Source organism: Pan paniscus, chromosome 14, assembly GCF_029289425.2.
Source record: "Pan paniscus chromosome 14, NHGRI_mPanPan1-v2.0_pri, whole genome shotgun sequence".
Classification (NCBI taxonomy): domain Eukaryota; kingdom Metazoa; phylum Chordata; class Mammalia; order Primates; family Hominidae; genus Pan; species Pan paniscus.
The window spans coordinates 26,846,997-26,871,757 of NC_073263.2; the positions used below are offsets into that span (position 1 = coordinate 26,846,997).

General features: G+C 44.2%; 2 protein-coding genes and 2 non-coding genes across 7 annotated transcripts; all 4 read left to right on the forward strand.

Annotated features, from left to right (window-relative positions):
• The first annotated feature begins 693 nt into the window (after window positions 1–693).
• Window positions 694–5,937, forward strand: RPL21 (ribosomal protein L21). 4 transcript variants are annotated; one of them, XM_003818341.6, is made up of 6 exons: window positions 694–967; window positions 3,144–3,222; window positions 3,597–3,658; window positions 4,617–4,729; window positions 5,554–5,704; window positions 5,806–5,937. In XM_003818341.6, the coding sequence occupies exons 2-6, from the start codon at window positions 3,156–3,158 to the stop codon at window positions 5,893–5,895; spliced, it is 483 nt and encodes a 160-aa protein (XP_003818389.1). In that variant the 5' UTR covers window positions 694–967; window positions 3,144–3,155; the 3' UTR covers window positions 5,896–5,937. The 4 variants fall into 4 exon arrangements, with proteins under 4 accessions (XP_003818389.1, XP_054953142.1, XP_063451992.1 ...); XM_055097167.2 differs by having other exon boundaries at window positions 959–1,232; XM_063595922.1 differs by having other exon boundaries at window positions 960–1,081.
• Window positions 4,438–4,510, forward strand: LOC112436919 (small nucleolar RNA SNORD102). Its single transcript, XR_003025587.2, has one exon. It is a non-coding gene; the product is annotated as a small nucleolar RNA SNORD102 (small nucleolar RNA).
• LOC112436928 (small nucleolar RNA SNORA27) lies at window positions 4,774–4,899 on the forward strand. Its single transcript, XR_003025596.1, has one exon. It is a non-coding gene; the product is annotated as a small nucleolar RNA SNORA27 (small nucleolar RNA).
• An 8,807-nt stretch (window positions 5,938–14,744) lies between the features above and the next one.
• RASL11A (RAS like family 11 member A) lies at window positions 14,745–22,824 on the forward strand. The gene is made up of 4 exons (XM_003818340.5): window positions 14,745–20,149; window positions 20,565–20,621; window positions 20,720–20,799; window positions 22,107–22,824. Exons 1-4 carry the CDS (start codon window positions 20,026–20,028, stop codon window positions 22,572–22,574), a joined length of 729 nt encoding a protein of 242 aa, XP_003818388.2. The 5' UTR covers window positions 14,745–20,025; the 3' UTR covers window positions 22,575–22,824.
• The last annotated feature ends 1,937 nt before the right edge of the window (window positions 22,825–24,761 follow it).

Sequence of the window (24,761 nt, forward strand, 5' to 3'; positions counted from 1 at the left end):
CCCCTCCTTACCAGATATGACCGCTTTTCTCAACTTGATTTTCATTCTCTCGTATTTCTTGACTTCTTTAACTACATATGTATGCATAACTAAGCAATATACAGCATTGTTTTACAAGTTTTAGAGTTGAATGTATATGAATTGTCATACTATTTATTTTTCTACATCTTTCTCTTTTTGCCTCATCACATTTCTGAGTTCAGTCTTCTTTTATTGGCGTATAATCCTAACTAACATCCCATAAGGTATTTATTCTGTTATTGATGGACGTTTCTAATTTTTTGCTTCTACCCACAGCGCTGTTACGTACATCCTTGTTCACTTACCAAAGTTTCTACAAGACATATAGGTAGGAGCAGAGTGCTGGGGTTTAGTAATTGAAAACCTTTTTTTACTAGATTTTGCCACATTGCTTTCCCAAAGAGGTTTTAACATTTGCGCACCTACTAGCAGGTGCGTATGTTCAGACGTGTGGAGGAGAAACTATTTAAAGACATACAAACTAGATAATATACTTGCTTCATTCTCGTTTGACCTTCGTACCCACGCAATTATTTCTGCAAACAAACAAATAAGCAACTACTACTAGCACTTCCCGAACCGCCAGCCGCAGTTTTCCTTGGGGAGACGCGGATACAAGGCAGCTTCCGGCGAAGGCGGTGACGCAAAGGATGGCGTAAGCACGCTCGGGACGACGGCGTCCTCTTGATCGCCCTTGAAGGCCCCTTTCCGGGCTGTCTGACACGCTGCAAGTGTCAGTTTGTGTTGGCCGGTTGCCTTTCTTTCGCAAGAGGGGAAAATATCCTCACAGACTTTCTGTGTTCTCAGAGACGATCTTCTTCCCTAGAAAGAAGTCGCTTACGGTTGGCGTTTCCCTCAGGCAGCGCCGTGGGCAGCCCACAGGCCCTTGTAAGGCGCGCGCCGCGGCCCCGCCTCTTTCCTTTCGGCCGGAACCGCCATCTTCCAGGTAGGGCCTACGCGTGGCTCCCGGGCGCTAGGTGTTCGACAGACTTGAACCGCGACCTTGTGGCCTCAGAGGTCGTTCATTGGGACCGTGGGGAGACTCTCTAACCTGTTTGAGGTCCATTGGCATGGGCGGGTTAAACCATGTTCTGCCAGACGGGGAGCAGCGTGCGCCGGGTCGGGCCTGGGCCGTGGGCTGAGAACCGGACTGCGATGTTGCGGCCCTGCGGGGGGACATTTGCGAGAAAGACGAGACTGAGTCGCTTGGGGTGAGGCGACTCGAGTTAATCTTTAAAAGACTTCGTTTTATGTTCCCGTGGCTGCATCTCCGGTACTGTGGGTGGCCCCTCTCACATAGGCTGTGTGGGGGCCGCGTGGCCTGATGCCTTTCTAACTCCTTTCAGTGTGGCTTTTTTATTCCTAATCTTGTGATGATGTTGGGTGAGGACTTAAGGGGTAGTAGGAATGGGTTTAAAGTCAGGCGTCGGCTTTAATCTCCTGTGAAGCCTACAGGTGTGAAAAGCCGGGCTCTTGGTCGGAGAGTGGGTCCCGGAGTCGTCCTGGGTGATGAACCCTCACTGCCCTTAGTTAATGCATAAGACGATTTCCGACTGTTTTTAAAATTTTGACCCCACATGGTGATCGGACGAAGGGAAAGTGTTTTGAGGTTGCAACACCAATATTTGACCAAGAGGAGATACTGTTTTGCGAATTCTAGGGCAGCATGCTTTGAGTGAAGGGAAACATTTAGCCATAGTTCATCATTTTGTCTAGTTTGTGGACGTTAACAGAGTCGAGCAAACTGCAGGTTGCTCTTTATGGTGGATCCTAGTTGCCATGATTTTAATACTCTTACAGATTGTAAAGCATCGTTTTGAAAAGTGCCTTCAGTTGTAAGTGTATGGGGTCCATGCTTAAAATGGATTCCAAACTCAGAAAGATGGATCTAGTGGAGGATTATGGGCTCTGGAATCAGGAATGAGTTAACTGATTATGCCACTTGGTGATTCCACAAAGTGACTTGAATCTACACAGTATCATCTTTTGTGTACTAACTTAGCACAAGTTTTTGGAACTTTATACACATCTAAAGGCCTTGGGGATTGGAACAGGGTACCTGGCATTTAAAGGGTTCATCCATTGTAACAATGGTTTGACTGGTGAGTTAGGTGAAACATGTCTTCTTGTTATACAATTTTTATAAAAATGGTACTTTGGGAGCCATTCTTAAAGGATTGTTGGTAAACTTAGAAACCAAATTGTGTTAGAATATTGTCAACACGTTAAGCCTGACTGCTGTATTTTACCTTATGGTAGGAGTAATGACCAGGAATGGCATTTCTGCCCTATAATGACTAAAGAGCTATCAAAACTATTGTTTTGGCCTTTTTGGGAAACAAAGGAAAGGTTAATTTCTAAATGCCTGTAGGTGAATTCTTAGATAATGATAAATTAGCTGCCGGTTATTACTGAGCACTTTACACGGGCCAAGCATTGCTGAGTTCTTTGTAGACATTACCTCAGCTACGAAAGTGTTCACCCCTATTTCACAAATGAAGATGAGAGATGAAATGTGGGTTTCCCAGCTAGTAAGTGGCAGAGCCTATGTCAAATTTAGGTCAATGATTATAAAGCCTGGGTTCCCCTCTCTTCTACCCTATATACGTTCGTAGTAAATAATCAGAAATGTGAAGTGGCTTGAGATTTCTGATAGTTAAATAGATGGTGTTTGAGATACACCATCACGGAAAATTTGGTTGACAAGAAAGGTTTAATTCACATAAAAATGTAAGGCTGTTTTATTGTGTTCTCCACTAAATTGTCTTCTAGTTAGTAATTACATGCCCTTGGCATTCTAAATTGGGTTCTACAGATAGAGTGTGGTAGAAGTCCTGTTGTGTTTTTATATTCTCATAGAGAAAGGGTTCTAGTTTGGATTCTCATATCAAGTTCTGCTCCTTAAGAGTTTTGATGTTATAGAACTTGGGCAGTTTTGCCAAAAGACCTTACTTGCTAAAATAATGATTTTTTAACCTTTCAACAGAACTAACTGCTTGGTGATCCAGCTTTCAGTTTGCAATTCTCACTTTGCTACTGAAATGTGAACATTTGAAATTACAGGGGTTTGGGGCAAATGCCAGTTGTCAGTCGTATTTGACTGTTCTGCTTTCTGGTTTCAGTAATTCGCCAAAATGACGAACACAAAGGGAAAGAGGAGAGGCACCCGATATATGTTCTCTAGGCCTTTTAGAAAACATGGTAAGTAGGTTTACCTTCCTTGAGAGAAGCATGGCACACATTTGTGTTCTGTTGTGTTCAACGTGTTGTAGTTCATAGAATGTGTATCAATAGAATTAAATAACTAGCGTCTACCCAGCTTATTTCGTGATAAGGTAAATAAATTACCAAAATTATATGGTAATTTTGTGACTAAGTATTGATGCAAGATTAAACTTTGGAGAGAGGTTGTGATTTAGTAGGCTGATTGTGCTGTCAGGAGAAATTGTCCATTGGCAAGATAATAAGCATGTAACCATCAAAAATGATATATGTGTTAAAAGCTAGTAAAATTGCATTTCTTTTACTCTAGACATTTAGCCTTAATACTCACTGTACCAAATTTATTTTTGTAGGAGTTGTTCCTTTGGCCACATATATGCGAATCTATAAGAAAGGTGATATTGTAGACATCAAGGTAAACATAAAATTGGGAAAATAATACTACAGAAGATAGAAAAGTTGGATTTAATCTAGTGTAGGAATTCAAATACTAGTGTATATTGCATCTGTAAGAGTATAGAATGGAATTTTTTTTTTTTTTTTGAGACAGAGTTTCACTCTTGTTGCTCAGGCTGGAGTGCAATGGCACGATCTCACTTCAACCTCCGCCTCCCTCCCGGGTTCAAGCAGTTCTCCTGCCTCAGCCTCCCAAATAGCTGGGATTACAGGCGTGCACCATGATACCTGGCTAATTTTGTATTTTTAGTAGAGAAGTGGTTTCTCCATGTTGGTCAGGCTGGTCTTGAACACCTCGGGTGATCCGCTGGACTCAGCCTCCCAATGTGCTGGGATTACAGGCATGCACCATGATGCCTGGCTAATTTTGTATTTTTAGTAGAGAAGGGGTTTCTCCATGTTGGTCAGGCTGGTCTTGAATACCTCGGGTGATCCGCCATACTCAGCCTCCCAGTGTGCTGGGATTATTACAGGTGTGAACCACCGTGCCCGGCCTAGAATGGATTTTTTAAAGTGCTATTCTTAGCAGAATTTAAATTTTCCTCATTACCCGCTTGGAGTTAACAGCTAGTGGAAATTGGGTGGTAGGGTGGGAAATTATGAGTTTGCCAAGTTGGAAAGGAACGCCTTAGTGCAAAGTTTAATTATTGATGAAGATTACTATTACTATGATTAAAAACCCTCCTAGTGAAAGCTGTGTTCTTCTGTGACCTGGATTTAAATGTATCTTGGCACTCGAGCTTAATGATGACTGTTTTTTTTTGATTGCTTGAAGCAATGTGAAAAACACATTTCACCGGCTCTGAAAGCTCTTGAGTTGCCATTTGAAAGAAATCTTAGAATACCTTGCAGTTACTTAAAGTCAGAATTTTAAAGGAAGGGGAAATGCTGGTATATAACATTGGTCTCTTTAATAGGGAATGGGTACTGTTCAAAAAGGAATGCCCCACAAGTGTTACCATGGCAAAACTGGAAGAGTCTACAATGTTACCCAGCATGCTGTTGGCATTGTTGTAAACAAACAAGTTAAGTAAGTAGTGTTGTAGTTCTTTGTGGCTAACCAGTATTCCCTTATACCCCCTTTTCACTTTGCCAGTTGGACTTATGTCTTTATTGGTCATTCAAGTGGGGCAAAGGAAATATCCTTTTAAAACTCAGGCAAACTGGGTGTTTGTCTGTATCCTGTCAGAGGAAACAAATTGAAATAGATTTACTGGAAAGTCTTACACAGTTTACTAAGCGGTTTGTTTGTTTGTTTGTTTTGTTTCGAAACGGAGTCTTGCTCTGTCGCCCTGGCTGGAGTGCAGTGGCACGATCTCTGCTCTCTGCTAGCTCCACCTCCTGGGTTCACGCCATTCTCCTGCCTCAGCCTCTGGAGTAGCTACGACTACAGGGGCCCACCACCATGCCCAGCTAAATTTTTTGTATTTTTAGTAGAGACAGGGTTTCACTGTGTCAGCCAGGATGGTCTCAATCTCCTGACCTCGTGATCTGCCTGCCTCGGCCTCCCAAAGTGCTGGGATTACAGGCATGAGCCACCGCGCCTGGCCCAGCAGTTTTTATAGAATAAAAAGAGAAGTTTAGTAAACTTTAAATTTTATTAGCAGTCTGGTTTTAGATTACTAGAGTTTAAGAGGCCATCATCTCATCAAAGAGTTAAAAGTAGGGATGTTCTCTGCAAGGCCTTTTCTGATATGATTAATTGATTGTAAATTAAGCAATCAAGGCATACTTTGTTGATTTGTCATATCTGGGTAAAAGGTTTATGGTTTATTTAATAAACTGCAAAATCAGTTTTCTACATTTCTGTTATATTTTTGTTAAAGCACTTAAAAGAATTTCTGCTCTGTCCAGGGGCAAGATTCTTGCCAAGAGAATTAATGTGCGTATTGAGCACATTAAGCACTCTAAGAGCCGAGATAGCTTCCTGAAACGTGTGAAGGAAAATGATCAGAAAAAGAAAGAAGCCAAAGAGAAAGGTACCTGGGTTCAACTAAAGCGCCAGGTGAGAATTTGGTGTATATTTCATTGGTTCTGAGAGCACTTTAAGGTTGAGATTTAACACATCACATAATTATTTTATTCCCTTTTTTTTTCCTTTAATAGCCTGCTCCACCCAGAGAAGCACACTTTGTGAGAACCAATGGGAAGGAGCCTGAGCTGCTGGAACCTATTCCCTATGAATTCATGGCATAATAGGTGTTAAAAAAAAAATAAAGGACCTCTGGGCTACAAAAATGTTTCTCTTCATTGAGTAGAAGTGTGGTGTCCTCTCCCCCAAAGAAATATTTAAAGCAAATTTTGGTTGTGTCCTAATTCATTATGTAATGTCCTTGCTATTCAAATTTAATGTATTTCTTGCTGAAGGACATGAGGTAGCTTATTGTGCAACAAATTACTCAGAAAATGGCGAGGTATTATATATGAAATACTTGTACTGGTTTGAAGATAGTCCTTCTAAATCATCAAGGAAGAAATAAAATATTTTTTTTTGAGACAGTCTTGCTCTGTCAACCTGGCTGGAGTGCAATGGTGTGATCTCGGCTCACTGCAACATCTGCCTCCTGGGTTCAAGCAATTCTGCTTCAGCCTGCTGAGTAGCTGGGATTATAGGCGCTTGCCACCACGCGCGGCTAATTTTTGTATCTTTAGTAGAGACAGGGTTTCACCATGTTGATAGGTCTGGTCTCAAACTCCTGACCTCGTGATCCACCTGCCTTGGCCTCCCAAAGTGCTGGGATTACAGGCGTGAGCTACTGTGCCAGGACAAATAAAATATACAAAAATAAGTGGGATGTCATCTATTGCATAACAGTTAAGCTCAGGATCCAGAGTTTGCTTTTGAATCCTAAAAAAAAAAAAACAAAAACAAAAAAGATTGTTTAAAGCATCCATTCTTTGTGTGTTATATACTAGCTTGGAATTGTTTTGACCATGCATGGAACAGGACTCAGAAAATAATAGTGGTAATAGCATTTGTCTCAGGCCATTGTCTTGCTGTAACAATATACCACAGACCTGGGTAAGCAGTAGAAGCTTATGTGGTGGTTCTGGAGGCTCTGATGTCCCAAGGTAAAGGTGCTGGCAGATTCGGTGTCTTATGAAGGTTTGGCCTTAACTTACCTCTTGATAACTGCCACAATGGGAGTTCCTTTTTTTTATTTAATTGAGTGTTTTATTTTGAGATAATTGCAGATTTACATGGAGTTACAAATAATAGAGATCCCTTGTACACTGTATCCTGTTTGTCGATGATAACATCTTACAAAGCTGTAGTGCAGTTTCACAATCAAGATATTGATAATAGGCGGGCATGGTGGCTCATGCCTGTAATCCCAGCACTTTGCGAGGCCGAAGTGGGCGGATCACTTGAGGTCAGGAGTTTGAGACCAGCCTGGCCAACATGGTGAAACCCGTCTATATTAAAAATACAAAAATGAGCCAGCCATCGTGAGCGCCTGTAATCCCAGCTGCTCTGGAGGCTGAGGCAAGAGAATCATTTGAACCTGGGAGGCAGATGTTGCAGTGAGCCGAGATTATGCCACTGCACTCCAACCTGGGCAACAGAGTGACTCCATCTTAAAAAAAAAAAGTGATAAGCATAAAGTCAATATGTAGAACAGTTCTAACACCACAAGATACCTCATGTTGCCTTACGTAGTCAGACCACCTCTATCTCCCCTCATCCTCACTGATCCCTAGCAAGCACCAAGCTAGCCTTCATTTCTTTGTCATTTCAAGAATGGAAATGACCAGGAATCATGTAAGTTAGATGTGACCCTTTGCCTTTTTTGACTTAGCATAATTCCCTGAAGTTGCATCCAAGTTATTTCGTGTATTGTGTGTATTTCTATTGCTCAGTACAATTCACGGTATGAACGTATCACAGTTTGTTTAGTCATTGACCTGCTAAAAGACATTTGGGTTATTACCAGTTCTTAGCTGTTGTTTTTAAGGCTGTTAGGAGAATTCATGTACAGGTTTTTGTGTGAATGTAAGTTTTCGTTTCTCTGGGATAAATGTCCAAGAGTGCAGTTGCTGGGTCTTAACGGTAGTTGCATGTTTAGGTTTCTGAGAAACTGCTAAACTGTTTTCCAGAGAGTTTTCTACCATTTTACGTTTCTACCAGCAGTGCATGACTGATGGCAATTTCTTTGCAACAATGGGGATTAAGTTTCATCATGAATTTTGGAGAGGACATATTAAAACAGTACCATTCAATTGGAAACCTTTACTTAGCAAACATGGGTCCTTGAAATGTATCCTCACTAATCTTACTGACTGTAAGTCCATTTCATCCCCTAATTGATTTTATCTAACCTTTGAGATTCTACAGTCAGTCTTGTTGCTACCTTCTCGGGGTGTATTTGCTGTGTAAGGCAAAGACCTAGTAATATTTACTAAATGCTATGAAAGATCAGGCACAGTGGCTCACACCTGTAATCCTAACACTTTGGGAGGCTGAGGTGGGAGGATCACGAGTCCAGGAGGTCAAGGCAACAGTCTGCTGTGATTGTGTCACCGCAGTACAGCCTGGGTGACAGAGCAAGACCCTGTCTCAAAAAAAACCATTTTTTAGTGTAAATAGAGAAAAGTCTAGTTGGTGGTCTTGAGTTTTTTCTAATGAAGCGAGATGGGTGGTATGTACAGCTTTGGGATCCCTCACACCTGGATATGAATCTCTCAATAACTGCCCCTAAGGATTCACATTCTAGTAGTGGAGAGTTGCATGTAAACATAATTATCACATTAGTCCTGTGTATTTTCCGATCATAGTTCATGGCTCAACAATGCATCTAGTTGAAGTCCTCACAGCCTGTCCCTTTAGTCACACTTGCCTTGTTCCCTTCATTAAAGCAGCTTCCAGAGTCCACACTTACTCATTCTGTTAATACATTGCAAATTGACCAATATGACTTAAGTTTTCTTACGTGGAAGGGGATAATAAAAGTGCCCCTAAAAGGGTGATTTTTGAGGATTAGATGGGAATACTTACAAAGCACATCATGATGTTACAGTGAATATTCAGTTACGACCAACTTTTATTTCATATTCTGTTGCTAATTGAGAATTTTGCGTTGTTTCTCTACAAATGCCTGCCAGGAGTATTTTGGATGTCCAAAATTAAGTCATTGCCTTCCAGTGAATCTAGAATTTACTAATATTTAGGTTTTAAGAGTATATGTGGCCTCCTTTTGTTGGGGGAGGGGGTGTGGTATGTTTCCCTATTTACCATTTATCTGCTTGAGAGAGCATCCATAAAATTGAGCTCTATTAATGAATTGGTATTATATGCGTAACAACATTTGTTGACCACTTGATCTGTTTCATCTTCCTGGCTGCTTTGAGATGTGGGGACTACCATGTTTTATGAATAAGATAAAAGACTCAAGAAGGGAGAATAACTCACCAGTGGTTACACTGCCAGAAAGTGGCAGAGCTGGGACTTGAACCCATGATCCTCTTATGCCAAAGAGTTACTCTGTTTGATGTGCTGTTTGACTACCAAGTGGATCCCTGAAGACTCCAATAAGTTAGTGTGTGGGTGGGTGGGTGGTGGGTACCAGATAGTGTCTGGAAGACCACATTATTTTTTGTAACAGCTTTGTTGAGGTATGATTGATAACTGCACCTTCAATGTGTACAGTTTGATGAGTTTAGACAATTGGATGAGTGTGCAAACACGTGATACCGTCATGTATGTGACCCTTTGTAATCTGGTTTCTGCTTGTTTTCCCTTTCACTTCCTGTTACTGCCTTCCTACTTTATGCTTTAGATATTAGGGAAATAGGTTTTTTCAAGTTCTTTGCACATGCACTTGCCTTTGCCTGAAACATTTAGGCTTTCCTTTGGTCACTTGATGAGTTCCTGCTTGTCCTTTAGCACTCACCCTGTATTATCTCATAGATGATACCTTCCCTGATGCAAGTATTTTAAGGAGAGGAATGAAGAAAGCTCTTGGAATCGGAGAAGAGAGATACTTCTGGTTGTAATAAAATCCCCCACGTCTTTGTTCCCATGACAGATGTGTTTGCTTCTGTTACAGTGTTTTTAACTTGTAAGGTTCTGTCTTCCCCACTACACCTGAGTTTAGGGACTGTCTCTTACTAAATTTTGCACTCTTCATGCCTGGAAAATAGTAAGCATTCAATAAATGCCCTTCAAATTAATGAGAGGATAATGAGAAAAAGACTGCTCTTTAAAAAAAAAAAAGGATAGATATGTCTGTGTTCAATCTTTACAAAACTATAGTGTTTCTCTGAATTTTGAGGACTTGTAACCATTTTGCATATGAGTATGTAGGATTGTTAAACCTCCCATGTAACGTGCAAAGATCAGGAGACCTTAAACATTCTTTTGTTCATTCTCCAACAAGTCATGTTACCTTCACTTTTTGTTGCCTCATCAGTAAAGTGGTATCACCTACCTGAGTATAAGGGGTTGGATAAAATGATTCCTATAGGCCCTTTGTGCATTTAGGTCTATGATTTCATGTTTTAACACAACCAGATGATATAAGTAAATTGTGATTTGTCAACAAGGAAATGAGGATATGAGGTGTCAATTCAGAGGGGCTGATGAAGTTGGGCATGAGAGAAAACGATGACATGCCGAATTGACTTAGGGGAACTACTATCCTTAGCACAGATATTCAGAAAATGAACTCTTCCTGTTTGATGTACAGCATAGCAATTTTTAAAACAATCAGTGGCAATATTATGAATATACATAAAATTTTAGTATTTTGGATTAATCTTCAAAAATAGATTTTCTCACAAGCACAATACTGGGTTGAAGAATATGTGTTTTTCAAATTCTTGATTCACTCTGATGAATTGATTTACCAAAGGGTTATACCAGTTTGCACTCCACCTTCCAGGGAACATGCTTGTCTCACAGCATTCTCATCAGCATTGATTATTTTAATTTAATCTTTGCTACTTTGGTGAGAGAAAATACTTATTATTGAGTTTGGCTTCAGTTAGCTTCTGGAACCCTCTCCTGGTTTCCTTTTACCTGATCTGCAGTGTTTGCTGGTTCTGTCTTTCTGACCTCCAAATATTGAAGTACCTTTATACTTCAGGTGAGATTTAGCCTCATGGCTTTGAATACCATTTATATTCTGATGATTATCGTGGCCTACAAAACCCTACATTATCTGTACTATAGCTACCTTTGCGACCTAGTCTTGTACCACTTCCTGCCCCAAAGTCAGATCCAATTTCATAAGCCTTCTCGCTGTGCCTTTAATATGCCAAGTGCATTCGTGCCTGAGGGATTTTGTAAGTAAGTTGCAGTACAAAATATGAAGAAATGCTTTTGAAGGAGCGTGTTACGCTATGAAGGAATGCATTTCCTTCATCCTTCCCCATGATTTGTCCCCTTTAGTCAGCCTCTGCTCGAATTTTATCAAGATTATCTCAATATCCTATACAGACTTTATTCATTTTCTATATTATACCTTATAGTACTTATCATTACCCAATATATGTTTTATTTAGTGGTCTGAGTTTTTATCAACTTGTATCTATAGATCTTTATCAAGGGGAATTTTTTTTTCTTTCACAGTGTCTCCCTCGTCACCCAGGCTGGAGTGCAGTGACACGATCAAGGCTCACTGCAGCCTCGAATACCTGGGCTCGAGTGATCCTCTTGCCTCAGCCTCCTGAGTAGCTGGGACTATAGGAGCATGCCACCACGCCCAGCTAATTTTTGTGTTTTAGTGGAGATGGGGTTTCGCCATATTGCCCAGACTTAATCTTGAACACCTGGGCTCAAGTGATCTGCCCACCTCGGCCTTCCAAAGTGTTGGGATTTATAGGCATGAGCCAGCGCACCTGGCCAGTAAGGGGATGTTTACTGGTACCTACTCTACTGTGGAATGAAGGGAAAAGAGAGACACCATAAAGCCTTATTAAGGAGGTGACAGTATAGGAGGAACAGTAAGACCTAAATCCCTTCATAAAACAAGGTATCAAGGAGGGTAAAAGAGGAAAGAGTTGGTATTGACAGGGCTCTTGCCTCTGCCCTCTTGTTTCACTGATTATCCTGGTCTATGCAGTGGCGTGATCTTGGCTCACTGCAACCTCCGCCTCCCGGGTTCAAGCAATTCTGCCTCAGCCTCCCGAGTAGCTGGGATTACAGGCGCCCTCCATCACACCCAGCTAATTTTTTTGTATTTTTAGTAGAGATGGGGTTTTGCCATGTTGGCCAGGCTGGTCTCGAACTCCTGACCTCAGGTGATCTGCTTGCCTCGGCCTCCCAGGGTGCTGGAATTACAGGCGTGAGCCACCACGCCCAGCCCAACTTGCTGCTTTTTTGACTTCAGCCTGCAGGCTTGCAAAAACCAGCAAATAAACCAAGCAGCCCTTCCTGTTGTGCCTTCCTCCTCCCTTTCATAGCTAAATTTCCTGGTCGCCCACTGCAAATCTGGCTTCCGCCTCCACCACTGATGAAACTGTACTCTTAAAGGTTACGAAAAGCTTGCTAATTAACAAATGTAGATACTTTTTTCCAATTTAATTTTATCCACATAATAATTGACACAGCCAACAAATTCTTTCTCTTGCAGAGGGTTCTGCCATCATACTTTACTGTTTCTTCTCCCTATCTGACCCCCTTCTAGCCTCATTCTGGCCCCTCCTAGATGTTCCACATTTGTCTCTCTCTCCTTTATAAATTATTCCTGGGTTATCTAAGCCAGAGGTTCTTAAAGTATGATCTCCCAGCTGGCAGCATCAGCATCATCTGAGATCTTGTTAAAAATGCAGACCTGGCCAGGGCGCGGTGGCTCACGCCTGTAATCCAGCACTTTGGGAGGCTGAGGTGGGCGGATCACGAGGTCGGGAGATCGAGACCATCCTGGCTAACACAGTGAAACCCCGTCTCTACTAAAAAATACAAAAAATTAGCCAGGTGTGGTGGCAGGCGCCTGTAGTCCCAGCTACTCGGGAGGCTGAGGCAGGAGAATGGCGTGAACCCAGGAGGCGGAGCTTGCAGCGAGCCAAGATCGTGCCACTGCACTCCAGCCTGGGCGACAGAGTGAGACTCCGTCTCAAAAAAAAAAAAAGAAAAAAATGCAGACTTGCCCAAGACCCTCCAAATCTGAAATACTGGGGATGGGGCCCAGCACTCTTTATTTAACAAGCTCTCTGAGTGAATAAGATGCATGCTCAAGTTTGAGAACCACTGGTCTACATCTTTAGCCTTCTCTGATACTTGAGGCTCAGTTGCAGAGCTCACATTCTCTGAAGCCCCATATCTGTAGTTCCATCTTCCTCTTGGGCAGCTCCATCTGGATGTCCTGCAGATTAGGTTTTATAAGTGGGGAGATAATTAAATTGGAACCTCCGAACTTTGAGTAATGTGTGTGTGTGCTGATAAGATTACATGTCTGCCTTGAAATGCAGGTCCTGAGCAACCACCACAGATTGTGAATTTATAAATTAACCTCTTACTGTCCAATTTCCCTTCTTACACTTGTCAGTGAAAATGAAGAAAAATATCCTAACTATAAATTTTTTCACCCTATTTTTAAGTAATAGCCATGATTGTAAGTGAGGCTGTGTGGTTCCTTGAACTTTGAACTGAAGTCTGTTCTGATCTAGCCAGGTATTTTCTAAGGCCTTCTATTTTTGTTCAGTTGAAACCAGTCTCAAAGGGTTAGATAAAATATATCACACTGTTTTTTGAAGTTTTCTTCTGAATGTTGTGGCAGAAACACACACTCAGGTTCTTGTCTCTTCCATATTCCCACTCCTGTAGTAGCATTTTCTCTGTACTAGGATGGAAAATTTGCTAAAATATAAAGAATTGCTAAAATATGAACAAGGTAGGTTTATCTTACTCTTTTTTTGTGCACAAGACAAAGGATTTAAAACTGGGTTGGATTTATTTGGAATGAGTGTTTATAGCATGTTTCTTCACCCCAGCTCCACTTAGAAAAAAATTGATAGCAAAAATCCTTCTCCACAGAATCTGTTCAACCAGTTGCTAGGTTATGAATAATAACAGTGAGGCAGCAGCTGCAGCTGCTGTTGCTGAGGTGGAAAATGTGCACAGAGGAGTGAATAAGCAGCCGAGGCCCTGCACTGTGTTTCTTTTCAAACAGCCGTGTGTGGCGAGGAGCTGCTGACAGGCCACCACACAAAGCCACTAATGGAAGAGGCACACAAATGCTGTCGTACACACTTCTCCAGCAAGACTTGGATTTATGGAAATCATTTGGGTTGGAAAATAAATGGGGTACTCTTTACTGTCTCTGTAAAATGAGATGATGGCTTAGCTCAAGTGAAGATGATTGGATTTTTTTGGTTCCACCTAAGAAGGAAGAGAGGTTCAGATTAAATTAATTGCTCATGGGAGATGAGTAAGTAAACAGTTTTAAGATCTTTGAGGTCAGAGACCATATCATTTTGTTTTGTTTTGTTTTTGTTTTTTGAGACAGGGTCACCCAGGCTGGAGTGCAGTGGCACAATCACAGTTCACTGCAGCCTTGAACTCCTGGGCTCAAGGGTTCCTCTCACCTCAGTCTCCCAAAATGCTGGGATTACAGGCATGAGTCACCACACCAGGCCCATATCCTATTATTTGTAAGCTCCTAGTACTCATACTGTTGTATGTACAGTCTGCTCTTTGTGTCTGTATCTGTGAGTTCTGCATCCATGAACTCAACCAAGCTGGGATGGAAAATATTGGGACAAAAAATTGCATCTGTTCTGAACATGTACAAACTTTTTGCTTGTCATTCCCTTAGCAATACAGTATAACTATTTACATAGCATTTACATTGTATTAGGTATTATAAGTAATCTAGAGATGATTTAAAGTAGGAAGGAAGGGCCGGGCGCAGTGGCTCACGCCCATAGTCCCAGCACTTTGGGAGGCCAAGGTGGGTGGATCATTTGAGGTCAGGAGTTCGAGAGCAGCCTGGCCAACATGGTGAGACCCAGTCTCTACTAAAAATACAAAAATTAGCCGGGTATGGTGGCACACGCCTATAATCCCAGCTACCCAGGAGGCTGAGGCGGGAGAATTGCTCGAACCCGGGAGGTGGAAGTTGCAGTGAGCCGAGATCACACCACTGCAGTCCAGTCTGAGCAACAGAGTGAGACTCCATCTCAAAAAATAAATAAAGTAGGAAGGATGTGCATAGGTTATATGAAAATACAACACTCTTTTTATATCAGGGACTTAAGCATCCCTGGATTTTGGTATTCTCAGTGTGTCCTGGAACTAAAGCCCTACAGATAACCCGAGAAACAACTGTAGAAGGAGCTCTTCTCCTCAAGAAATGATTAATGGCTTTCCATAGCCTCTGGATAAACTTTTTAGCATGCCATTCACAGTCTGGCCCCCAGCCTTTTGGGTCACTTACCACATCCTTCTCACTGTTGAGACTACTCAGAATTCCTCACACTTGCCATGTACCTCCATGATTTTGCGCATGCTGTTCCCTCAATTTGACAGGCCTTCGCCCTTCCCTGGTTTCCACCGATCACACCTGACTCACCTGCAGCCCAGCTCATGCTGAAGCTTTCCCTGATACTTGGATCAGACCTAACTCTCCCTGTGGCAGCTCTGTTGGAGTTTGCATCCTGACCTGCTCTGGCCTTCCATTACCAACACAGTGTTCTACAACCTGCTTTCTTTATTTTGTATTTTTTTTTTTGAATTTTGAATTTTTTGAGGCAGGGTCTTGTTCTGGCCCAGGCTGGAGTGCAGTGGTATGATCACAGCTCACTGCATCCTTGATTTGGGCTCAAGCAATTTTCCCACCACATCTTCTTGAGTACCTGGGACAACAGGCATGCACCACCATGCCTGGCTAATTTTTCTTTCCCCTCTGCTCCCCTCCCCTCCCCTCCCTTCCCCTTTCCTCCCTCCCTCCCTCCCTCCCTCCCTTCCTTCCTTCCTCCCCTCCCCTCCCTCCCTCCTTCTTTTCTTTTATTTCCTTCTTTTTTCTTTTTTTGTAGAGACAGGGTTGAACACTGGCTTCAAGCAATCCTCCTGCCTTGGCCTCCCAAAGTGTTGGATTACAGGTGGGAGCCACAGTGCCCGGCTCTGCACCCTGCCCTCCATACCCGTGGAATGTGCCAAGATTAAAACTCAGAGGGTTTGAGGCCTGCACCACTATATGGCTCTGTGACTGGATAAGTTACTCAATTTGTCTAAACCACAATTTAGAGGATATTCTTTACCTGTTTCACAGGATTAATTAAAAATTAAGATAATATTTGAGAATTTTCTTGGTAAACTCAACAGTAATTTATAAATGATAGTGAATTTGATAAATTTCTTCACTACAGGGATGTCTGTGAAGGCAGGTAGGAGTGTGTTATACTTTGCTGTCTTAGTAAATGTTCGCTGCTCTTTGTGTTCTGTGCAAGCACTTATCACGGAGCCTCACAGAGTCAATTTTCAGTAATTGTGCCTGCTGAGTTGAAGTAAAATAGGGAGCTGGTAGAGGGCAGAGCCATGATTCCTGTTTAGGGAGAACACCTCAAAGGCAGGGGCTCTGAGGCTCCGGTAAACTCAATAGTCAAGCACTTAGGATATACAGGAGAGGGAGTTGATGTTGGATTATGGCTGGGGTGGGGGAGTTGTTTGTGAACAAGAGGAGGACCCTTGGCAAAATTTTGCCTGATGACTAGAATTCAAGCTTTTATTTGACTGGGAAAGAGTTAATAACTTCCCAAGTGTGCTATTATTTGCATATTACCAAACTCTGGCCTTTATACTCATTCTAAACACCCACAGATTTGTATATCTGTATCCATGCCTACGCATTTCTATTATCTTTTTAAAACCACTTCAGCACGCCTGTTATATTGGTTGCACCATAGTTTTACATAACTCTGGACACAAATTTAAAAGGAAATGGCAGAACACAAGCAGCAACAATTTAGGCAAGGCTATTTATAATTCTACAGTTCAGTCACTTACTGTCTTCACTAGAAGGTCATGGATTATTTTGTATATTTATAAATGCAAAGAGCTTTTCCAAGGAGAATGAAATAACATGTTGAGCTCTTCTGAGCAAAGGTGCAATGTAAATGCAAAGTGGAACATAATTATCACTGGGCAGAGAACAGTCTTAGGAATCTTCCTTATTGGCTGACCTTAAGCTACAATGGTCTTATTCCAGACTGGGAATGTAAAACAGAGAAGGAGGTGAGGAGAGACAGAGATACTCAGCATTCCACTAAGAAAGGACTCTTTTCCCTTGAAAGTGCTGGATTTTCACTCCAGGAAGGTGAATAGGGTTTATGGCAGATCTCCTTGGCAGTCATTCTCTCTGTGAGTTCTTGATTTTGGATGGGGGTGGTGGTATGTCCAGCTAGAGGGAGGAATCATGATTGTCTAAACTAGTCATGGCCATCCCAGTCTTCTTTGCTAGATACTTGAGTAATCTGTTTCCCAGTTTCTCTGTTCTGGCCAGTGAGATGTAAGAGAGAGTCTGCTGAGTTCTTGTGAGAACTGCTTTATTTCATAATTAAAGAGAACAACTAAGAGAGTACTTCCTTCCCTTCCTGTTTGGGTAAGGACTTGATGCTGCAGGAGCCACCCTGCATCCATAAAGGAGAAGTCAAAGGAATCAGAGACAACAGCCCAGACCCCCATCACGGAGCTGCACATGACCCTGGAACTTAACAGCTTCCAGTTGTTCCCTAGACAGTCATTGTCTTTATGGTGCCTTTTCCCCCATCAGGGAGGAAGGTGCCTTGCTTCAAGTCTTTTCAATTAAACTGCAGTTTAACAGAGAAAATTGCCTTATGAACAGTCAAAAGTCAGTACAACTTAAATATGGCAGTTTATCTCAGGACATCTCCCAGCACACGTCTTCCTGAGAGCAAGCTGCTCTCAAAACCAAGGCAAGGGGAAAATGGTCAGAAACATGACTTCTGTATTTTCCAGTTCATACACTGAAGACAGCATTCATTCATTCATTTGGAAAGTCAGCCAGTGAACAAACATTTATTAAGGACCTTGCCAGTCCCAGGTGCCACTATGTGCTGGGTACTAGAGTCACAAGCTAGAGTCCCTGTCCTCCTGGAGACAGACATGAAACAAATATTCCACCAGAAAGTAATGATAGTTGAGATCAGTGCCCTGAGAGTGAGTAACTGCAAGATAGGGGTGGGGACAGTGGCAGTGATCAGAGACGGCTTCTCCAAGGGAGGAACATGTAAACTGAAGTCACCATCTAGTCTAGATTAGTTTACTTCAGGATTATTCAGAATTCTGCAGATAAGAAATGAGGAGAGCAGTAGGGATACAGAGGGAGACACCAAGAAATATAGGAGGAGAAATGATGGAACTTGGCGATTAATCAATGTGGAAGTGAGAGAGTGGGTAGAGTCAAGGATGTCTCCCAGGCTTGGGCCACTGGGTGGATGGAGACACATTCATTAGCATGGTCAATTACAAAAATGGACCCCATTCTCCATCACTCTCTGCTTCCTTGCCCTTTCACACGTGACTTTTCTGCTGTTTCCACAAAGGGGCAGAGTGTATTTCCCTACTCCTTGAATATGGGCTGGCCCCATGACTTGCTTTGGCCAACAGAATGCAGCAGAAGGGATGGGTTCCTCCTCAAGGCCTAGGTCTCAAGAGGCCTTATCCATTTCCACCCACTCTCTTGGAACTCTGCTCAGCTACCATGAAGGCAGGCCCTGGCCAACGTGCTGAATGAGAAGAGACATGTAACTCAGTCACTACCCTCCCTCATCACAGCCAACAGCTGCCAGACATGAGTAAGGCTATCCAAGGGCAGCCAGCCCCCACCTCCAGAACCTGGAAGCTCCCTGCAGATGCATCAAAGGGCTCAACAACTGTAAGTGATTGTTGTTCTAAGCCATCTAGTTTGGTGTGGCTTGTCATGCAGCAAAAACTGGTACAACCAGGGTAGAGAAAGGTATGAATTAGGGTGGGGCTGTCTAATAGGCAATTAGGCAAGTGAGGCTGGAACACAGGAGGTCAGAGGCATGAAGGTCTTCTAACTGTTCAAGGTTAAAGTCCTGAGGCTTCTGCTGTGCTATTTCTGGTGGGCTCCAGAAATCCAAGAACCAGTCTATAGCTCTGTGTCCTGTTCCTCACACTGCCCCCCACCACACCCTAGACCCCACCATGCACCTAGAAGTAAATATTTGGATACTGAAGCAAATGCATGACTCAAGCACATAGGATAGTATTAATGATGGACACTTAGTGCAGGGCCAGGGCCCCCAGCCAGTGGAGTGCTCATGAGTGTTCAGGAATGAGCCAGTGCAACCCCTGCCTGCAGAGGAGGGGCTGGGCATGGATACTGAGCTGCTAACCATCACTGCCCCTAAGGGGACTTCATCTATCCCTAGCAAGGTCACAGTGACTGCAGTTGCCTCCACTGATACTAATTCAGAGCTCTTGCCCCCCGCCTCCCTTTTCCCATATTAATGTTACCCCTTAGCATCTTTTCTTTTCTTTTTTTTTTTTTGAGACGGAGTTTCGCTCTTGTGGTCCAGGCTGGAGTGCAGTGGTGCCATCTCGGCTCACTGCAACCTCCGCCTCCCTAGTTCAAGCGATTCTGCTGCCTCAGCCTCCCGAGTAGTTGGGATTACAGGCGCCCACCACCACGCCCCGCTAATTTTTGTATTTTTAGTAGAGACAGCGTTTCGCCATGTTGGCCAGGCTGGTCTTGAACTCCTGACCGCAGATGATCTTGCCCACCTGGGCCTCCCAAAGTGCTGGGATTACAGGTGTGAGCCACCGCGCCCAGCCCCTTATCACCTTTTAAAAATAAAAAGGGCAGCGTTTTACAGGAATCTGTCCCATTGTTGCAGAAACATCCAACTGATTGCACTTTTTCTTCTCTCGTCAACTCGTAACTCCTGTCTCAAGTTCACCCACAGGTCTAGTGACTCCGGCTGGCTGCTGCGGGGCGAGGAGACTCGCAGAGTGCCTGACTAGAGGCCACTCGCGCGCTCTGGACGGTGGCCGTATCTCCAGGGTCTGAGCCCCGGAGCCGCAGTCCTGCCGCAGAGCGCCTGGAGCCGCGAGCAGCGAGCAGCACGACGAAGCGCACAGCCTCGGCGATAGTCAGCTCCGCGGCCTCTGCTCCCGCCCCTCCCGGCCGCTCCGGGAAGGGGCGGAGACGAGGAGGAGCTGGGACGGCCGCCGCGCTCCAGGGCGCACCAAGCCCTTTAAAAGCCGCGGGCCTTGACAGTTCTGCGGGCAGCCGCCGCGGTCCCGGACCTCTAGTCCCGCACTCCCACCTGGCGAGCCGGCTCCGGGTGCGGCGAGGCCCAGCCCTCTCGGATTGCGCGCCGGACCCCGGGACGCGCTCCATGCGGCCGCTCAACATGTCCGGGCACTTTCTGCTCGCACCCATCCCCGAGTCCTCCTCGGACTACCTACTGCCCAAGGACATCAAACTGGCGGTGCTGGGCGCCGGCCGCGTGGGCAAGAGCGGTGAGTGCGGCGGGGACCCCCGGGCGGCTTCGCTCCCCGGCTCCGGCCGCGACCACTGGGGGCGCTGCGGAGAGAGGGAGCCTCGGCCGAAGCAGAGGGCGCGGGTGCAGGTAGAATCGGGCTGCTTTCGCGCTCGGTGGGTCCCGGTCCGTCCCGGCCTGCTTCCCTGGCGTTTCCTGGTGCATCTACTCCTGGGCTCTCGGCGGGATTGGCGCCTGTTCGGGGATGGGGTGCGGGAGAGGTGTCCCGCCAGTCGTACTCGCGGCCAAGCCCGCGGCACCACGGCTTTGCGGAGCCTCTGGAAGCGAGCAGTGCCCACGGTTCTGCACCCTTCACTCCCCCCAGTTTGTCCGAGGTGCCTGGGTTTGACCGGCTTGTTCTACTCCTTCGGTTGATTTTCCTATTTCCTTTTCAGCAATGATCGTGCGCTTCCTGACCAAGAGATTCATTGGAGACTATGAACCGAATACAGGTGAGAATACTTTCACGCTCCCTACTTTTATGCTTGCATGTTTCTTTTTACGGATGGGAGTTTGAGAATTAAAAAGCAAACTCTGCTTCATTCTCCAGGCAAGCTGTATTCACGGCTGGTCTATGTCGAGGGGGACCAGCTCTCCCTGCAGATCCAGGATACTCCCGGGGGCGTCCAGGTAAGAACCGCCAGGGGCAAACAGCTCACCCCCACCCGTGAGACCACCCCGGTGGGCACAGCACGTAGGGCGCTCATGCTGGGCGCAGGGGTCTGAGCAAGGCATCTAAACCGACCTGTGCGTTTAGAGGTAGGAAAGGGCTGTCCACAGGTGGGGCCAGTGGTTGGGTTGTTAGAAACTCCCTAAGGGGGAGGCATGGTTAGAAGCAGCCTCCTCTTGTTAAGCACCTGACTTAACTTCACTTTGCAACCCTGGTGGGCCATCACTACTTAAGCAGGTCTCACCATTTCTTCCGGAGGTAGCCATGGAACCATTAACAAAGAAAAAAACGTTTAAAACAAAACAAAACCAAAAAAGAGGTAGGATTCTGATGGGAGAGAGTCTTCTCCCCTGGCAAGCTCTGCTTTTTTTGAGACGGAGTTTCACTCTTGCCCAGGCTGGAGTGCAGTGGCTGGATCTCAGCTCACTGCAACTTCCACCTCCTAGGTTCCAGCAATTCTCCTCGATTCTCCTGCTTCAGCCTCCCGAGTAGCTGGGACTACAGGCACCCACCACAACTCCCAGCTATTTATTTATTTATTTATTTATTTATTTATAGAGATGGGGTTTCACTATGTTGGCCAGGCTGGTCTCGAACTCCTGACCTCAAGTGATCCGCCCACCTCGGCCTCCCAAAGTGGTGGGATTATAGGCATGAGCCACAGCGCCCGGCTCAAGCACTGCTGAACTGCTGCTGTTAATGGCTGTTCCCTCAAGTCAGTAATTGCAATCAGATAACCCCTTGGCAGAGGGTCTAGAATGTAACTTGTTTATTAACCAGTTACTAATTGCTACTCCGTTCTCCAGAGGAAAGGTCTTGTGGAAGAACCCTAAGAAAGGAATTTCTTTCTGTAACATTCTTAAGAAGTGCATGTTAAAAATGTTTTTATGAGTTTGGGAATAGATATTTATCTTGGCTTATTTTCAAAGTTTTGTTTATTATGAGTTAGTGTTTCCTAAAACTTGAGCCATTCTGGTTTGAGGTCATTCTTCAGTCAGCCATGGTTCACCAGAGACTGCCTGACAAGCAAGGGGTTTAAAAATAATGCAGGGATAACAGCTAATAAAGTAACTCAGGCAGGGAGTTTGCCTGGGAATCTGTTCTTTCCATATCAAAAGCCTGCTTCTGCAGAAGCTGGGTGGAAACTGAAAACTGTATTTAGAGATTTCTTTTTCAAGTGTTTCTTCAAGGGTTGCCTTGATGTTGTTTTGAGTTTATCTCCCACTGCGGGTTTCCTTGACTGGATCTCATTTTGATGTTTTCTCAGATCCAAGACAGCCTCCCCCAGGTCGTCGATTCCCTGTCCAAATGCGTGCAGTGGGCCGAGGGTTTTCTGCTGGTCTATTCCATCACAGACTATGACAGCTACTTGTCCATCCGACCCCTTTATCAGCACATCCGGAAGGTCCACCCTGACTCTAAAGCCCCTGTCATCATCGTGGGCAACAAGGGGGACCTTTTGCATGCCCGGCAGGTGCAGACACAGGACGGTATTCAGCTAGCCAATGAGCTGGGCAGCCTGTTCCTTGAAATTTCCACTAGTGAAAACTACGAAGATGTCTGTGATGTGTTTCAGCATCTCTGCAAAGAAGTGAGCAAGATGCACGGCCTCAGTGGGGAAAGAAGAAGAGCCTCCATCATCCCTCGGCCCCGCTCTCCCAACATGCAGGACCTGAAGAGACGCTTCAAGCAGGCTCTGTCTCCCAAAGTCAAAGCCCCCTCTGCACTGGGGTGAACTATCTCAGACAGATGCCTCTCCTTTTTAATACGCATTTGTGCAGCTAAAAGACTGGGCTTCTCCCTTTTTAATCACACATTCAGAGTTTATTTTTATAAAAAAATTGATTTTCAAGTACATGTGTATTTCTGAAAATTCAAACAGTGATTGCCTAGAAGCTGGATAAAATTTTGTTTTATTAAAATAACTTTTTTTTTTTACTGTAACTGCTGGCCACTTTTCCATTAAAGGCAAAATGGCAACATTGCTCATTGTTTTCTCAATGTCTTTTTATAGAAATTGTACTTGCACCAGCGCCCAGTGCTGCTCCATGCTTGCCCTCAGTCTGAACTCTGATTGGTGTCTCGCAGTGGGGAGGAGTTCATGTAGAGGGAGTCTGTTGTGGGAGAAAGGAAAGTATGTGGAGGAGGAGAGGGATTTTAATAACGGCAGGAGGTCTTTAAATGGGACACTGCCACCAGTCATGAAATTGACACTGTGTGATTTTCAAGGGAAGGGGTACGGTGTGAGCTGATGCTAAAACGTTACAAGCCATGAGTAACATTTATTGGTGCAAATGCAAGTTTATACTCTACCCATATTAAAAAACAACCCCTTTTCTAGTATTCCTTATGTCAGTAAGTGGACCCTACCACCCAAAAGTTGCCTCAAAATTCTTCCCTTCCAATAGGGCACCAGATATGTCCATCCTCACTCCTGTTTTTCTCTAAAGCCTCACTGTCCCTTAATCTAGACCTCCCTTTGACTGGCAGGCAAGAATCTAGGCAAGACTCATGTTTCTTGCCTTCTAGAATGACATCTCCTAATTGTCTCTTCACATCAGAACAATGCTACTAAAACTAACCCTAATCATTTTATTTCTATAAAAAACTCAGCTGGTTTCCCCTTAGCTACTGGTTAAGATAGACACGAGACATGGCATCAAGATTCTTTACCACCTCTCCAGGCTTATCAACCCCTCCTTCCAACACACACACCCCAGCAGTCAGTCCATTCCAACAGATTGTCTTTCTCAGCTGCTCCAGGCTCTTTCATGTCTTCCTGCCTTGGCACAAACTATCCCTTTGCCTCAAATATTTTTTCTGATTCTACACATAATGGCTTGCTAACTCATCTTTAAAAACCCAAGTCACATGCTACATTCAGCTCTGAAATGCCTTCTCTGGTCTTCCTCTATTCCTGGAGCATTTGTGTTATAACCCAACCCTGTCATGTAGCTATTTGTTACTCCATTAGAAGGAGTCCCCCTCGAGGGCAGTAGCTGCATTTTATGATCCTGTCTTCCAATCTTCTAGTTCAGTGCTTGCCCATAGAGTGGTAAGTTTTAAGTAAACATATAATGAATAAATGAATGAATGCACCATTTATGGTGCCAAGGGTCAATGATGGGAGATTACCATGAAACAAATTGTTACTTCTGCAGGACAAGGACAGGTGTTCTGAGTAATTAAAGATTATTAGCTGTGGTGGAAAGGGACTGACATATGCAGCTTCTGGCAATCACAGACCATTACCCTTCCAAAAGGACAGCTCTGTCCAGACCTGTGATGTCAGCACCACTTTTCCCTGTAGTTGAAGGGAGTCTACCTATACAAAATGGCATGAAGGGTTAAGAAAATTAGATAATGCATGTCTAAAAGAGTGTCCAAATAAAATATTAATTTGGATTCCATCTTTTAAAAAATGCCTCACATTCTCCTTGTTTGCGTGCTCTCGAAACAAAAGCTCTGTCATCTGTTCTGCTTCCTGACGTGCATCTTAACATTGTGCATCTTGGGTGTAGACCCAAGAACAACTGATTCTCCTAGTCCCTGCCATGCCTACAACATGTCCAGACTGCCACCTGTCACCAGGGGCTTCTCTGCCTTCAAGGAACTGAGATCAAACATCCCATGGGAAAAAGTTAAATCATAATCTAAAAGCTAAAGAATAAGACAAGAGATGTCCCCAGGCCACCTATGATCAAGTTTCAAATGAGTGAATGGTAAGAACAGAAAGTCATCTTGAGCTCTTCAGGGGAGCAGGCTGTGGATCAGAAGGGTCAAAAGATGAGTCCTAAGGCCATTTCAAAGGGACTCACAGCCTTGTGGGCTCAGGCAGGCTGATGGGCCAAGCAGAAAGCACCCTACCCTGTCTTCTTTCTCTCCCAGCATCATAAATAATTGGCCTCCAGGGCTTCACGGC

Coding starts and splice junctions, on each gene's coding strand:
- RPL21 (XM_003818341.6), top strand. CDS start 3,156: ATGACGAACACAAAGGGAAAGAGGAGAGGCACCCGATATATGTTCTCT. Junction 3,659..4,616: donor GTGATATTGTAGACATCAAG/GTAAACATAAAA, acceptor TCTCTTTAATAG/GGAATGGGTACTGTTCAAAA. Junction 4,730..5,553: donor GTTGTAAACAAACAAGTTAA/GTAAGTAGTGTT, acceptor TGCTCTGTCCAG/GGGCAAGATTCTTGCCAAGA.
- RASL11A (XM_003818340.5), top strand. CDS start 20,026: ATGCGGCCGCTCAACATGTCCGGGCACTTTCTGCTCGCACCCATCCCC. Junction 20,622..20,719: donor AGACTATGAACCGAATACAG/GTGAGAATACTT, acceptor TTCATTCTCCAG/GCAAGCTGTATTCACGGCTG. Junction 20,800..22,106: donor ATACTCCCGGGGGCGTCCAG/GTAAGAACCGCC, acceptor ATGTTTTCTCAG/ATCCAAGACAGCCTCCCCCA.